The sequence below is a fragment of the Euleptes europaea genome, chromosome 2, assembly GCF_029931775.1.
Source record: "Euleptes europaea isolate rEulEur1 chromosome 2, rEulEur1.hap1, whole genome shotgun sequence".
NCBI classification, from domain to species: Eukaryota; Metazoa; Chordata; class Lepidosauria; order Squamata; family Sphaerodactylidae; genus Euleptes; species Euleptes europaea.
This window is the reverse complement of record NC_079313.1, coordinates 67,941,536-67,956,473: the sequence shown is the minus strand read 5'-3', so window position 1 is coordinate 67,956,473 and position 14,938 is coordinate 67,941,536. Positions and strand designations below refer to the sequence as shown.

The 14,938-nt window shown below is 41.8% G+C and overlaps 1 protein-coding gene across 6 annotated transcripts in view; it reads right to left on the bottom strand.

Moving 5' to 3' along the window:
* DAB1 (DAB adaptor protein 1) overlaps window positions 1-14,938 on the bottom strand; it is a 761,363-nt gene that overhangs the window by 25,483 nt on the left and 720,942 nt on the right. For 4 of the 6 annotated variants that reach the window (XM_056844015.1, XM_056844020.1, XM_056844018.1 and 1 more), the window contains one exon: window positions 1,548-1,604. The exons of the other annotated variants lie outside the window; for them this stretch is intronic. In XM_056844015.1, coding sequence (XP_056699993.1) covers window positions 1,548-1,604 — 57 coding nt within the window. The remainder of the gene's footprint in view (window positions 1-1,547; window positions 1,605-14,938) is intronic. 6 annotated transcript variants of the gene reach the window in all.

The following is a 14,938-nucleotide window of genomic DNA, read 5'->3' as shown; positions in this document are numbered from 1 at the left end:
GGGGTGGATGCAACAAAGCACTGATGCAGTTCCTCCCCATGTTCATTCTACTCTAGTACCTCCTGTTGTCCTGTGGAAAGCTGATGCCAGGGGTCAGTGGATCCACTTGGACAAAATTCTATGTAATGCAGGTGACTGCAGTTAGGAGGAATATATGGGTGAAATAGCTCCTCCGGCTTTTTGTTCACTTAGATCCTGAGCCCTGGCACCAGCTCTTTCTGGACCATAACAGGCTGCTGGGACAGGATGAATGTGGAGAAAGATCTACTTCTTTAAACACTTTCTGTGAACACTTGCTAGGATCCAACCCATAGTAATTAATGAACATTTATGAAATGATGGTGAGAAAACATAATATGATGAACTGAGGAATGATTAAGAAAGTTGCATTAGCATGAAAAAACAAAGCTGATCAAAATTAATTTGGCTAATATAAACAGTCTTTTAAAAAGCTTTTAAAAAATAAAATGTCCATTAAAAAAATTCTGTTTCAATTTCAACTTGATTGAAAGAAAATAACTAATGAGAAAATAACTAATGCAAAATAAAATTACTTCTACATTTGTTAACAAGGAAAGGTCACACTGGGAAACAAGGTCTGTTTGGAAGAATGGGGTAGACAAACCCCAGCAACATTTGCTGAACAGGGGCACCCCAAAACATTTTGCCTTTCATGCTGGGCTTGGTTTCTACCTAAGCAACCGTTCAGGCCATACCTGAGCCTCAAGGATGAAAGTCCTTTGGAGGCCAGGAAGGGGCTGATCTGGCATTCGGGCTCCCTGTGCCGGTGCCCATGCAACTTACACTGTCCAGGGTGGCACGGATGCTGTCTCTTCCCGGTGCTGCCACAGCACTGCTGCTCAGGAACGCTGGCACAGCCTCGCACAGGTGTCCGGGCAGCGCACTTCCATGCGCTGTCCTCCCGGGGATGTTCCCGGGGCGTTACACCAGCCTCCAAAGCCCTTTTGGCCCAGAAACGCCCCCTTTCCTTTTTCACAAGATATGCCACCTTTTTAGGTGGCATATCCCCATGCAACCCAATGGAGTGGTTGCACAGGTTAGTGAGGAAAGGGGAAGGTTTCAGCCTCAGTGGTGGGGGGACCTCCTTCAGAGGCAGCACAGTCACCGGTGCAGACCTTCTGCTCAGGAATGGGCTGCCCGAGTACTGGCAGTATTGCTGGGGCCAGTGGTATGTAAGAAGATGACAGAAAAGTTTTCTACCCGTCATCAACTCCTAAACCCACACAGATGGGTCTGAGGTCAGCCCCTGAGGTATCTCCAAGTCAAGATTTCTGAACACTCCAGTGCAATCCTATGTGGAGTTACGCCAACTCTTCATAGGATTGCCCTGTTAGATATCACATTCCTTGAAAAGCTAGCTTATATGATGAAGACTTTGACATTATGAATCTGGATTGTAACCAGACACCTGAATTTCCACCAATAATTCCTGGTTTAGGACTTGCAGTAATTGGAGTTAGTTTCGAATTAACCAGTTAACAGACTGTGGTTGTGAGTTTATCTACTTCTACAGAGGATTATCTTACCTGAGTGACTCTACCAAGATTTTCATCTATGTCCAACAACAGGTTTCCATTCTCCAGCTGTAATGCATGATTGATGAAAATGAAAGTGAATGATTTATGAAAATGGCATGTATTGCTGAGCACAACAACGGTGTCTTGAACAATTATTGATTTTACTTCTGAAACAAGAGCTATTCCATAGTTTCTTAGTGAGGTGATTTGCTTACTTCAGTGATAATCTATCACACTGAATATGTGGACTTGTGTCAATGCCAAGATACAATGGAAGTGAATCTGTACTGTGGTTCAGCAATTCATATAAAATCCCTATTCCAGGGTTTTCATACTAAGGAACAGAACCCAGGATAAGAAAACAGCAATTAAGGGTTTGGGATATGCAGTTATGGACGGGCATCTTTTCAATGGCTTCCACAGAGCACACTACACAGCAAATGGACTGCAATCTGAAACACATTTAAGAGGGAAAAGGAGAAACTATGATCATGTATAGCCCCCTCCTTAATAATGTCCCTAATAGTGTGCCTCCATTCAACTTACACATTGAAGATAAAGAACTGCAGTTGGGGAAGTTATAGAGCCTAAAAACCACATCCACCACTCGGCAGTGAATGAACAGGCTTCCAATGAGAGTGTCACAACAGGGATACATGGAGTATTTCCCCCAAATGCTTCTAATATATAGCACTTCCCAAGTGCCTCTAATATATAGGCTTCCCTTCTTATAAATACTACCTGTTATCATGACAGGCATTTCACTAGCAGATAATAGTGCATGTGTCTTGAGCAGCCATACTTTCAGCAGTCATAAAAATTTACTAAATAGATAGTTCAACATTGAGATGGAGGGAACCTATGTTAATGTTCGTCATCTGTCAATGGGTTCTGCAATAAGCATGGGTGGATTGAATCACTGGGCATAGATAGGAGTAGGCAATCTTTTTTGCTTACATCTCCCCCAAATGTAACACCTACTTGTGAACGTGTTAGTGTGTTGGGATGCTGGTGTGGTATGAAAAAGTGGGGAAGAGATGAGGGTTGTCCTTAAACAGAAACACTGGGAGCAAGCCAATGATGCTACCATCACCTAGGTGCTGACTTTGGAGGACTCAGGTGGTAGTTACATGGATCTGGGGGGAAATGATAGACATAAGCCATGCACATTGCCTTTTCTCATACCCCTAGCACCATTCCTCAGTGGCATGCCTAAGTTACTTGGGTAGAGACGTCACCCTACAGATTGAGCAAAATAGTCTGCTGTATTACTGTTTGGCACATGCACAAAACATTTCCTACCCTTGACATAATCTTTAAAATCAAATGTACCTGAGTCCATTCCTCATTTTAATCAAATGAACGCAGCCATAGTCTCATTTATTTTTGTACATTTGACCTATATGTCCTGCAGAACATCTTTTAAATATGTCACAAACTGGCCTGGACTACCTTCATTCTCAACAAAAAGCATGTAATACCTTTTATTGACTAGCCAAAATGACGTTTTAGAGGGTAGCTGTGTGATCTACAGTAGAACGGGTAAATTCGAGTCTAGACACCACTGTACAAATACTTAATGGTAGCATGAAAACCACCTTATATCAGAAACCTATTGGTCACCAGACATATTTACCTGCCTCCAGCCACCATCCTAAACACACCAAATGATCCATTGTCTACAGCCAAGCTCTACACTACAGCTACATCTGTTCTAATCCCTTAGACAGAGATACTCACCTGCAGGATCTACAACAGACATTCTTGGAATTACAATACCCACCTGATGTATTAAGGAAACAACTAATCAAAGCCAGATTGATACCAAAAAATAACCTGCTACAAGATAGGCCCAAACGAAACAATAGCAGAATACCACCGGTGGTCACATACATCTCTCAGCTCAAACTGGTTCAACACATCATTAATGACCCACAACCTATGCTCGACAATGACACTCCTCTCTCACAGGCATTGGGAGGCAAATCTTTTCTTGCTCAAAGACAGACTCCTAACCTTAAATAATTCCTCACCCACAACAATGCCCTTCCTAACATGGACACAGACTCTGTGACCAGGTCTTGCAACAAACCCAAGATTCCATCTGTGTCCCAATATTCACTCTGATAACACAATCACCGACCATAACAACACCAGCCATGCCATCTTAGGTTCATTCACTTGTTCATCTTCCAATGTTATAAATGCCATCAAATGTCAGCAAATGTCACTATTTACACTGGACCAACAGGACCTTATGCATAAGAATAAATTGACATTCAAAAAACAGTGGGAGAACATTTCAGTCTTCCACGTCATTCCATTACTGGCTTAAGAGTGGCTTCAAGGGATTGCTGAATTTGAGTCCATTCACAAATTCAGAACAGGGCTGAATAGGGACACAGGATTCTTATCTCACTACAGATGCTAATTTTCTGCCCCCAAGCATTTCCCCTCTGCTCAAAACAAGCTAATTATAGTGCACATTGTACCTCTGCATTCCAACAGCCTTCTTTGAACACCTCTCCCACCTTCTGACTGGGCTATAAGGATCCAGAGATCTCCATTCCAACTTGTATCTGTCAAGGTAAAAGGTAAAGGTCCCCTGTGCAAGCACTGGGTCATTCCTGACCCATGGGGTGACGTCACATCCTGACGTTTACTAGGCAGACTTTGTTTACGGGTGGTTTGCCAATGTATCTGTCAATCAGAGCTTTAATTCTCAGAAGTTCATACCCTGAAAATCTTGTTGATCTCTAAGGTGCTACTGGATTCGAATCTAACAATAGTGTGCAAGCTTTCAAGTTCCCAACTAATATTCATCAGGATAGATGTTTTTAAAAACAGAAGGTGGGAGATAACAAGATGTTTCAGATCATGATCACAACAGTTTCCCTAGTAACAAATCAAGATGGCAAACATAAACTTGTTTTAAAAAGTGTAAGAATTCCAAATACTGTTTTTATAACTTCAGTTCCAACCGAAAATGAACAACAACAAAAATGAAAATATGTGAAAAATAGCTGAATATGTCCAACATTTCTTCAAAGCAGCAATCAATTTTTATTACTCCCTGCAGACTTTGGCCTTTTCTCTCTGCCGTTTCTCTCTCCAAATATTTTACCATAAACCTGCAAGTTAATGCACTGTCAAATCCTCTTCTCCTCGTGCTTCATTGTTTCAATTAGTAAATGAATTTGAATTTCACAGTGTTGGCCATGTTAGTCTGTTACAGCTAAAACGAGAAGTTTTGTAACACCTTAGTTATGGCATCAGCTTTTGTGGGTCAACAGATGCCTGCAGTGTGTCAGGGGTTGGCAGATTTCACACACACACAACACAGACCTCAGTGTTAACAATTTTTTCTCTACACCCATGTACACATATACCTGTGTAAATATAAGTAAATAAGGGTAAGTGTAAGGACACACTCCATGAATGTGATAAAGTGGGCTCTGGTATATGAAAGTTTATTCCACAATAAATCTGTTGTACAAAGCATCATCCTTAAAATAAAATGCAAACAGCATCTATTCCATTAAAGTGAGCCTCTGTAAAGGATGAACTGGTACTATATTTTAGAGATGCACGAAACTCAGACGTAAATGCATAAATTACTTTTGCTACAAGACATACATATTCTTAAACAACAACAACAACAACAACAACATGTTATCCTATGCAGGATTTATCCAATATTATTATTTTATTTTGAGTTTCAGCTTGCCTGCCAGTTCAACACCATTGTCGCACTGATTCACACTGTGCCCTCAGCTGACTGGCTGAAACCACACTGATTGCTGTTATAAAGCTGTCTGGGAAAACAGCAACAGTGCAACATGGGAGAAACATGCGTGCAGCATTCAATAGACCATTAGCGATAACCTGACGTGTGCTAAGCCAAGACCTCCCAGAAAAATGGTTGCCTGCCATGTCACTGCATGTCCCAAGTGACCAATTACCATGTAGCACTTGGGCTGCATCCCCCATCACTTCTTGATCTGCATCACTGGCTGCTGAGGAGAAGCTTCCTAAGGGTGAACTGTTAGTGTCTATTAGACCATGGAAAAGTCTTCAGTGGAGGCTTCACAGGGCTACACTGCTCTAACTAGGGGCAAATATTTGGCCCTGTATGTCTAGCTTTGCTTAGACATTTCAATACAAAGGTTTCTCCAATTAGAGCAAACAGTCCTCTTCTCTCCCTTCACATTTCTCCCTCGTGACTGGTGTGAAACAGCTGGAAGAATGGGAAGATATTAGGTTGTTTGATCCTTTGGCAGAACTGCAGTATTTGTGGATATCTCAGTGCAGAAATGTAAAGGGTGCTTTTAATTGCTTGCAAAGCTGTCTCATCTGAGATCACCCTATCTATCTACTTATACCAAATTGGGCGGTGGGGAGGGTGCCTTAGTTAGTGAGGAACATACCAGCAAGTTGCAACAATTGCCTAAGGGAAGGAGCAGCAGAAGGAACATTAATTCTCCAATAAGGAACATATCAAATCCTGCATCTTTCCATGTTGCCATACCAGAGACAGATTGTCAAAGCACAACACACCATTTGGCTTTCTTAATTCTCTCCCATGACATTTTTCACTTGGTGGAATGGAAGAGTAAGAAAAAAGAATGATATTGAGGGACTGCAAAATATCAGAAACAAAGATTCAGATGGGCATAAAAATGCTCTTGTTGGATCAAGGCAGCATCTTAGAATTGTTAATGACATGCTTGAAGAAGATCCAATACAGAGAGTAATCAGTTAAGTGAGAGTGGGTGAGGACCACTCCCACCAGTTCATAGATAGGTAAGGATTAATCTCAAATCTGGTGCACAATAAGCAGATACAACATTTTATCTACTCTATCCTTTTAAAAAACCAGTCTCTAAGAACATAAGAACATAAGAAAAGCCATGCTGGATCAGACCAAGGTCCATCAAGTCCAGCAGTCTGTTCACACAGTAGCCAACCAGGTAACTCTAGGAAGCCCACAAACAAGACAACTGCAGCAGCACCATCCTGCCTGTGTTCCACAGCACCTAATATATTCAGCATGCTTTTCTGATCCTGGAGAGAATAGGTATGCATCATGACTAGTATCCATTTTAACTAGTAGCCATGAATACTCCTCTCTTCCATGAACATGTCCACTCCAATCTTAAAGCATTCCAAGTTAGCAGCCATCACCACATCCTGGAGCAGGGAGTTCCACAATTGAACTATGTGTTGTGTGAAGAAATACTTTCTTTTATCAGTTTTCAATCTCTCACCCTCCAGCTTCAGCAGATGACCCCATGTTCTAGTATTATGAGGGAGAAAAGCTTCTCCCTGTTCACTCACCCCAAACCATGCATAACTTTATAGACCTCTATCATGTCTCCCCTTAATCGCCTTCTTTCCAAGCTGAACAGCCCTAAGCATTTTAGCCGCTCTTCATAGGGCAGTTGCTCTAGTCCCCTAATCATTTTGGTTGCTCTTTTCTGCACCTTCTCAAGCTCTGCAACATCCTTTTTTAGGTGTGGTGACCAGAACTGTACACAGTATTCCAAGTGTGGTCTCACCACAGATTTGTACAAGGGCAGTATGATAGCAGCAGTTTTATTCCCTATTCCTTGTCTAATTATGGCCAGCATGGAATTTGCCTTTTTTACAGCAACCGCACACTGGGTTGACATCTTTATCGAGTGATCCACTACCACCCCAAGATCTCTTTCTTGGTCTGTTGCTGCCAGCACAGATTCCATCAGTGTATATGTGAAGTTGGGATTTTTTTTGCCCCAATATGCATCACTTTACACTTGCTTACACTGAATCTCATTTGCCATTTTAATACCCATTCTTCCAGTTTGTAGAGATACTTTTGGAGCTATTCACAGTCCAATTTTGTTTTAACCACCCTAAATAATTTGGTGTCATCTGCAAACTTGGTACTTTGCTGTTCACCCCCAACTCCAGGTCATTGATGAACAGGTTGAAAAGCACAGGTCCCAACACAGATCCCTGAGGGACCCCACTACCCACATCCCTTCATTGGGAGAACTGACCATTGATTCCTACTCTCTTGCTCTTTTTGAAACATCTTCCCCCTACCGTCTATTGTAAATATAGAATCCCCAGCCTAATGGATATACCCTTCCATACATCTGATCAAGTGAGCTTTGACTCATGAAAGCTTATGCTGGAATAAATTCTGTTAGTCTCTAAAGTGACAATGAACTTGCTTCATTTTACTTTAACAGACTACCATGTCTGCCCAATTAGGGATGCCAGCCTCCAGGTGGGAGGCTTGGGATCCCCAAGAATTACAGCTCATCTCCAGACTACAGAGATCAGTTCCCCTGGAGAAAATGGATGCTTTGGAGGGTAAACTCTATGGCATTGTACCTCATTGAGGTCCCTGACCTCCCATGCTCCATCTTGAAATTTCCCAGTTTCCCAACCTGGATCTAGCAATCGTACCTCCCATCCCCCGCTGGTGGCCAGGGGGACCTGGCAACTCTATGCCCAACTGTAATTTTAATAGGAGAGACACACATGAAACATCTTTGCAGAAGGTGTTGATTTGCTGCAATTTGTATATTAATATGCTTCTTTAGTTCTGGGTTAATATAACATCCTTTTCGTTCTTGTCCCCTTTCTTTATAAGAAAAACTTTTCCTTGTTGATTTTTTGGGAAGGTTGGTGGTTAGGATGGGTGAAATGGGGGTTATTTGTTGTCTATATTATGTTCGTTTGTAAAATTAAAAGTAGTACCATTTTAAATAAAAAAGCTGCTAATGCAAATTTAGACCCAACACCCTCCAAACAATAGAGCTGTCAAAATAGAACGGTTAGAATCCAAGCACTTGGCCATCTACATTCACTTTGTGTTCTTTGTCACAATTCCAATATGTAAACAGCACTAGCATTCATCCAAACTTCAGCCTGGACATAATATAATTGAATAAATATAATAATGTATAACATGTTCCATTTGAGTTGTTTATTCCATGCATTCACTTCAGCTGTGCTTTAGAGCAGGTTTCACTATTAATGAATACAGCAACTGTCAAAATATTGTAAGAGTAAAATCTTTACATGTTGTGTTCCTCCTTCGCATAATTTTTCTCAGAGTACTATTATTATTATTTTTCTGAAGGAAGAAAACCAGCTTTTGCAAAGAATCCTCTGACCAACGTCAGAAAACAACAACCCTGAATTCATTGCTAGGCCAGCCTTAGGTGCTTGTCCATCACTAACTGCCCATTCCTGACCTTTCGGTGGCCGGGGATGGCGTGGCCGAGATGCCACGGCGATGCCTCCAAAGCGGTTTCGGCAGCCTTTTAAATTTTTAAATGGGGCATTTTGCCCCACTGAGAACAGCGAGGCTGAGAACAGAGAGGCTGCGCTTGCAAAAAAGCAGGTGGAACAATGCCGTTCTCCCTGCCAGTGTGCCGGGCCAAAAGGGGAAAGGAAACTGCCTACTGGCAGCTCTGCCCGCGGTACTCCCTGGGAAACCAGCGCGGGGCTTTGCGCCAGTGGGATGCCAGTGGAAGACCCATCCGGCATCCCTGGGTGGTGCTGCCACGGCAGCGCTGGGAGACCGGCGTCTGAGCCTCTCAGCTGGTGTTGGGGCCACTCTGCATGGTGTAAGTGGCACGGGCGCCAGCGCAGGGACCCCCAACGCTGGCACAGCCCCTACCTGGCCTCCAAAGGACTTTCGTCCTTGAGGCCCAGGAATAGCCTGCAAGTGGAGCTATTCCTGATATAAGGAAGTTTTCATATCAGGATCCCTTGCCTGGGTCTTAATTTTTGACTTCCTATCTTCTTTCAAGATGATTTACTCTTGTGGTAAATATATGTCTATTAAACATAGCAATAAATATTAAAATAAGGGCCCTATCATGTTGTTGAGCTAAAAAAGAGGTGGGGGAGAGAGGCCTTAGCATCTCAGTGTAGCTATGATTAAGGAAGGTCAAAAGTAGGGATGAGCAGATCTCTCCTGTTCTGTTCATGTTCCATGGGCTGGATTTTATCTGCTCTGTGTTCCACTTCCTTTTCCTTAGATTATTGATGCACATGAGTGCATGTGAGCACTGATAAAAACATCATTCAAAAAGGAAACTTGATGCAATAGCACAATCACAAGAGGATTGTTTTAATCACTTGACTCACATGCCTAACAAGAAATCTTGATATGATGATGTGGATACTTTTTTACAAAGTCCTTTTTACAGAGTTTTTTGTGTGCGCTGCTAATTTGTAAGGGGGGAAAGATACAAACTGAAAATTCAGCCATTTTGAACTGAACATCATCTAGCATGGGTGCTACTCAGAAACAAGGATCAGGTAATTCAGATGCTTACACAATAATCCACATACTTTGAAATTTGGATAGGATAGGTAGAGGTTTATAAGTACCCCTTGTAAAAATATAACCCACTCTCCCTTTCTCTCTCTCTCTCTCTCAAAAAAAATCACATTTCTATTGCTGTAGATTCCTATGGTGCCTAAGGGCAATACATACAATGGAAGACATCACATATTTTCAGATTTCAAGCAAAAAGGCTAGCATTTTAAGGAGGTACTAACTTCTGTGTGAGATTATAATCAGGAACTCATTTTGGGATGGGATGTGGACTAAACCTACCAGATGAAGCGTGTTTGGTGCAACACATAAAAATAGTTGGCACTGATATAGTTGGCACGTAACACCAATTTCTCAGAGAGCTCCTGGTTCATATCAGACAGCTAACCATTCTTCTCATTCCTACTGTCATCATCTCACTCAGCTCTGCTATTCTTTTCTGTGTATATATTTTGCTGTCCATTTTAAATTCCCCAACCTTGGAAATCCCATTTATTCAGTGGCACTCATACAGAAATGTTAGACCATGCTCAATATATTTAAATCTACACATCGCTTAGAAAAACATACAGTTGAAGAATCTATTGTCTGAACCTTTGACTACAGCCTTTCTGCAACTATTATTACCAAACTGTTCTGTGTGAGGCCTGAGAACCTTGGAATATTTTATTAAGTAAATGAATGAAGTTTTTAATTCTTCAAGTTTTGCAGCAGGAAACATGTGAACAAATCATAAAAATATCACCTTCTTGACCTAATGGATAGAGACGCAGCTTCAGAAATCTAATAAAGTAGTTAATTACTTTGTCTCTTGATTCAATAATGCATTATTAAAAAGCCTTCACAAAACTGACACATCTCAAAAATACAAACGGTGGAAGCCAAGAACAAGGATTTCTTATTAATGCTTTTTAACATATATATGCATCCCCTCACCCAGCCAGTCAGGAGTTTCAGGCTGGGTTGCCATTAATATGCAGATGACACCCAGCTATATCTGTTGATGGACAGCCAGCTGAACACTATCCCAGAACTTCAACTGATCCAGAATGTGGTGGCGCAGGTCCTTATGGGGGCCCTACTAACAGTGCATATACAACCAGTGCTCTGCCAGCGGCACTGGCTCCAAATTGAACACGGGATCAGATTCAAGGTTTTGGTATTAAAGCCCCAAATTGTCTGGGACCATTGTACAATACAATACAATACAAATACTATTAATGGCATAATACTGTTTTAAAATACAAGGAGTGAAATCTGGTTAAAAAGGGACCATTGTAGTTAAGGAACCACCTCTTCCAATACAACCCCCAGGGAGCACTATGCTTATCTGAAAACAAGTGTAGTCCCTGGCCCCAGAACCATCGGGCTGTCCTCAACCAAGGCCAAGGATTCTTCGGCTCTGGCCCCAGCCTGGTAGAGCTGTCAAATGAGACCAGCGCCCTGCGGGACCTTGCTCAGTTCTGCAGGGCATGTAAGACAGAGATGTTCCTCCAGGCATAAGGTTGAGGATAGTGACAGTTACATGGATCAGCTGGCCTCCCTTCCCTCTTCTTCACTCTCCTTCACCTTTCCCTTTCTTTTTCCCGTCTCCTCCTCCCTCTTTCCTTGGGCCTGTGGGCCTGTTGGTGGCTGTTGGCCTTCCTGTTGTGATCTTGTCATCCTTAGGCCAACCTCCTCTGCTGAGGACGGTTAATATATATGAGCCAGTTATGTAGTTCAGGGCGCCTTCTGTGCTTTTAGAATAGGTTCACAGTTTTTAAATGATCAATTATGTGTTTTAATGTTAATATTATATTTTATGTATTGTTGTTGGAAGCTGCCCTGAGCCCAGCTGTGCTGGGGAGGGTGGGGTATAAAACAAACAAACAAACTCTTTCCACAGCTCCCCAAGCCCTTAGATACTCCCAATCTGAGAGCATATGCTTGGTCTGAAAACTGCCCTTCTTTAATTGAAGACAAAACTGTGAACAGCTGACTGGGCACTCTAATTTATAAGCACATTACAATAATGCCCTAATCCTAAAATGGCTACCACATCAAGCAAAAGGTTAGATTGGGATGCAATGACTATCATTGCTGAGTACAACACATTATATCATCTACTGACATAGCAGGGAACTTTCTACAGCAATATGGGAAGTTAACACAAATACAAGTGATTGTGAGAGGGCTACGTTCTTCTATTTTTATTAAGCCCCTTCCCTCTTCTGCATAGTTTTGATGTTTGTTACTTGCAGATGAAAGTGCGGGTCACGTAAGTTAATTGTTGACACTTATATTTAAATAGAAGCTACGTGAATTAATCAACAAGTTACTGGGATAAAACTCACTGATGCTAAGGCTCAACTGAGGTGAGGAGGGAAGGGATATGATTTGCTGTGGTGAGTGGGAGGGCCGGCCAGCCACAGCAGGGTTCCCTTGCATGCTGCATCAAGGGTCCAGGGTAGTCACTTAAGTAGCTAGTGCCCACCTCTGCACCCCTTCTTTCTTCCTGGTTGACAAGGCATGAAGCATCTGCTCCTGGCAGGCATTCCCCAAAACCCCACCCAGGAGAAAAAGCCACTGCTCAAGGCATCTGCTAAGTATCCCTGGGGCAGAGAAACAAGAACTCTCTGTGGCACTCGTGGGGGGAATTCTGCCTACTGAAAGAGAATGTCAGCTCACTTGTTAAGCTTGCTTCAAAAGAACAACAATCCACAAACAATCAAAATGCTTATTGATCCTTGTTTCTTTTACTCATCTTGACTTGTAGTCAAGTTAATTCTCAACTCCCTTCTTGTTGTGGTTATTTATTTTAAACAGGAATCCCATTAGAAGGCATGATCAAGGGTTCAACTTCATAAAGCCAACTGATTATTCAAGAAATAGTTCAAGAAATTATTCAAGAAATAGTTCTTAAAGAACCAAAACCAAGGAAATCTCTAACACTGAAATCCTTATATCCTTCCCCTTGACAATTATCTCTGGGTTTCTTAGCTAGTCTAGAAACTAGACAAGTTAGAAACTAACTTGATGTAATTATTTTGTACTGATGTTATTACTGGATTGAAATAAAAGTAGCATTTAGGGGTTTGGAACAATGGCTGTAGTTCAGTTCACTGTTAACTCCCTTTGATTTCAGGAGAATTTACACACGGATACCTCGCGGTTGGGGGATAATCCACTTAACTGCCGACTTATAAGTAACCCCAGTAATGTGACTGAATAAGGCAGAACAGCCCCTAGGATCTCCAGAACGGCCCCTAGGATGTCAGCACACCTGGGACAATGGAGGTGTGCTGTCAGGACACTGGTGGGAGGCTGAGCTGGCATCCCAGGGCTGCACTGCTTTGGCAGTACTGGAAGGCTGGCGTCTGCACCCCAACACCAGCATCCATGCCAGTTGCGGCGGCACAAGTGGACCGGGTGCCAGTGCAAGCAGAATGGACGCCAGCACAGGCCCCTCCGCACCTCCTCAATCCTTTCACCCAGGTCAGGAATGGGCCCTAAGTAGCAAAAACAGAGGAATAAAAATACTTGAAAATAAATGGAAGATATCTCACATGTATAGTTTTTGCAGCAGTGGAAGAAATTTTTGATGCTGAGCAGGTTAGAGTTTTAGTTTTTAAATACTACATGCTGAAGGGTACAAATTTAAATTAATAATCTGTTTTCAAAAAATATATAGGCCAAAGTAAATTCCAGAGTTGTAGTATTGTAATTTCTGCATTATAATATTGTATGTGATTGTGGTCTTCCGTATTTCTAAGAAGCTCATTACACAGAGATGATAAAGTCAAACGTAAATTGTAATACTTGCTGTGAATTTTCACATTTATATGCTATTTTTAAATTTTCTATTTAGAGCAGTGAAGTAGAAGTGCTTGTTCTTCCTTCTGGAAACAGTTCATTGGTTTAATGAGAATGAGCGGTCATGCTGCAAATATATACATATAAATTTGCAAGCATAGGCATGTTTCTTACAAAGCTAAACCACATTACTCATGCTCATGCCATTGTAATTTGCATTTAATACGTACTAATAGGTCCAGAGATTTATGACACATAGAAGGATGTCCTTTCTCTTTAAGAGTTGTACCACACAACTGTAACTTTCCAGTAGCTACTGGAATCCAGAGAGGATCTAGCATGTAGTTATTCTAGTTTGAATATAGACCTGTCCATTTTCCTAATGACATTTTACAACTGTATGTTTTTTAAAAAGCCATATGTATGTACAAATTCCAGTTGTCCAACAAAATGATTCCATCAGAGAATATAAGATGATTCAAGCTATCTGCAGTTATAGTTGTAGCTTCCCGATGGCAATTTTCAGGATTGTAAAAGCCCGTTTTTCAAGCTATGATTATAGGAATTGCTTCTGGGCAGCTGCATTTGTAAGTATCACATCCTAAATTTTCTGCATGAATGTATCCTCAGAGACATTTAAGATGTCTCACAAAGTTGATATGGTCAGAACAGATGTAAATGGAGGAAGATTTTTTCCCCTGTGTAAATTAGTCCTAGGTAAATCAAACTATGTATTTGTTTGGGGGCAGGGAACCACCAGGGCTTGATGGTGATGACTGTGGAGAAAAGGGAAGGTGAAATTGGTTAACTGGAATTTATTCCATGGAGGATTTTTAAAAAAATGTGTGAATAGTATTGTTGTTGTTGTTATTAAACTTATTCCCCGCCCTCCCCGGCACTGCTGAGCTCAGGTAGGCTTCCAAAAATGGATACAATAAATCATAAAGATACATATAAATACATCCTACATACATAAACAGCTGGTCCTGGACAATGCCATGTAAAACTTCATTACAGGTCCCATCCCAAAGCTCATCCATGTCCTCCCCAAATCTTTCATTGCAGGCCTGGCCCTTTATAAAACCACTGCTGTTGCAACAGCTAATCAGTGGTGGCTCAGGGCAGCTTTGTAGAATACAGGGCTCAACCTGTGCCCTCAGACTAGGAGACTGCCAGCCTCTCACAAGGAAAGGAATTCTTAAGAGAGGACAGGGATGGCTGGGGCCATGCACAGCTTGCCAGATCAATTTTTGAAAGATGGGGA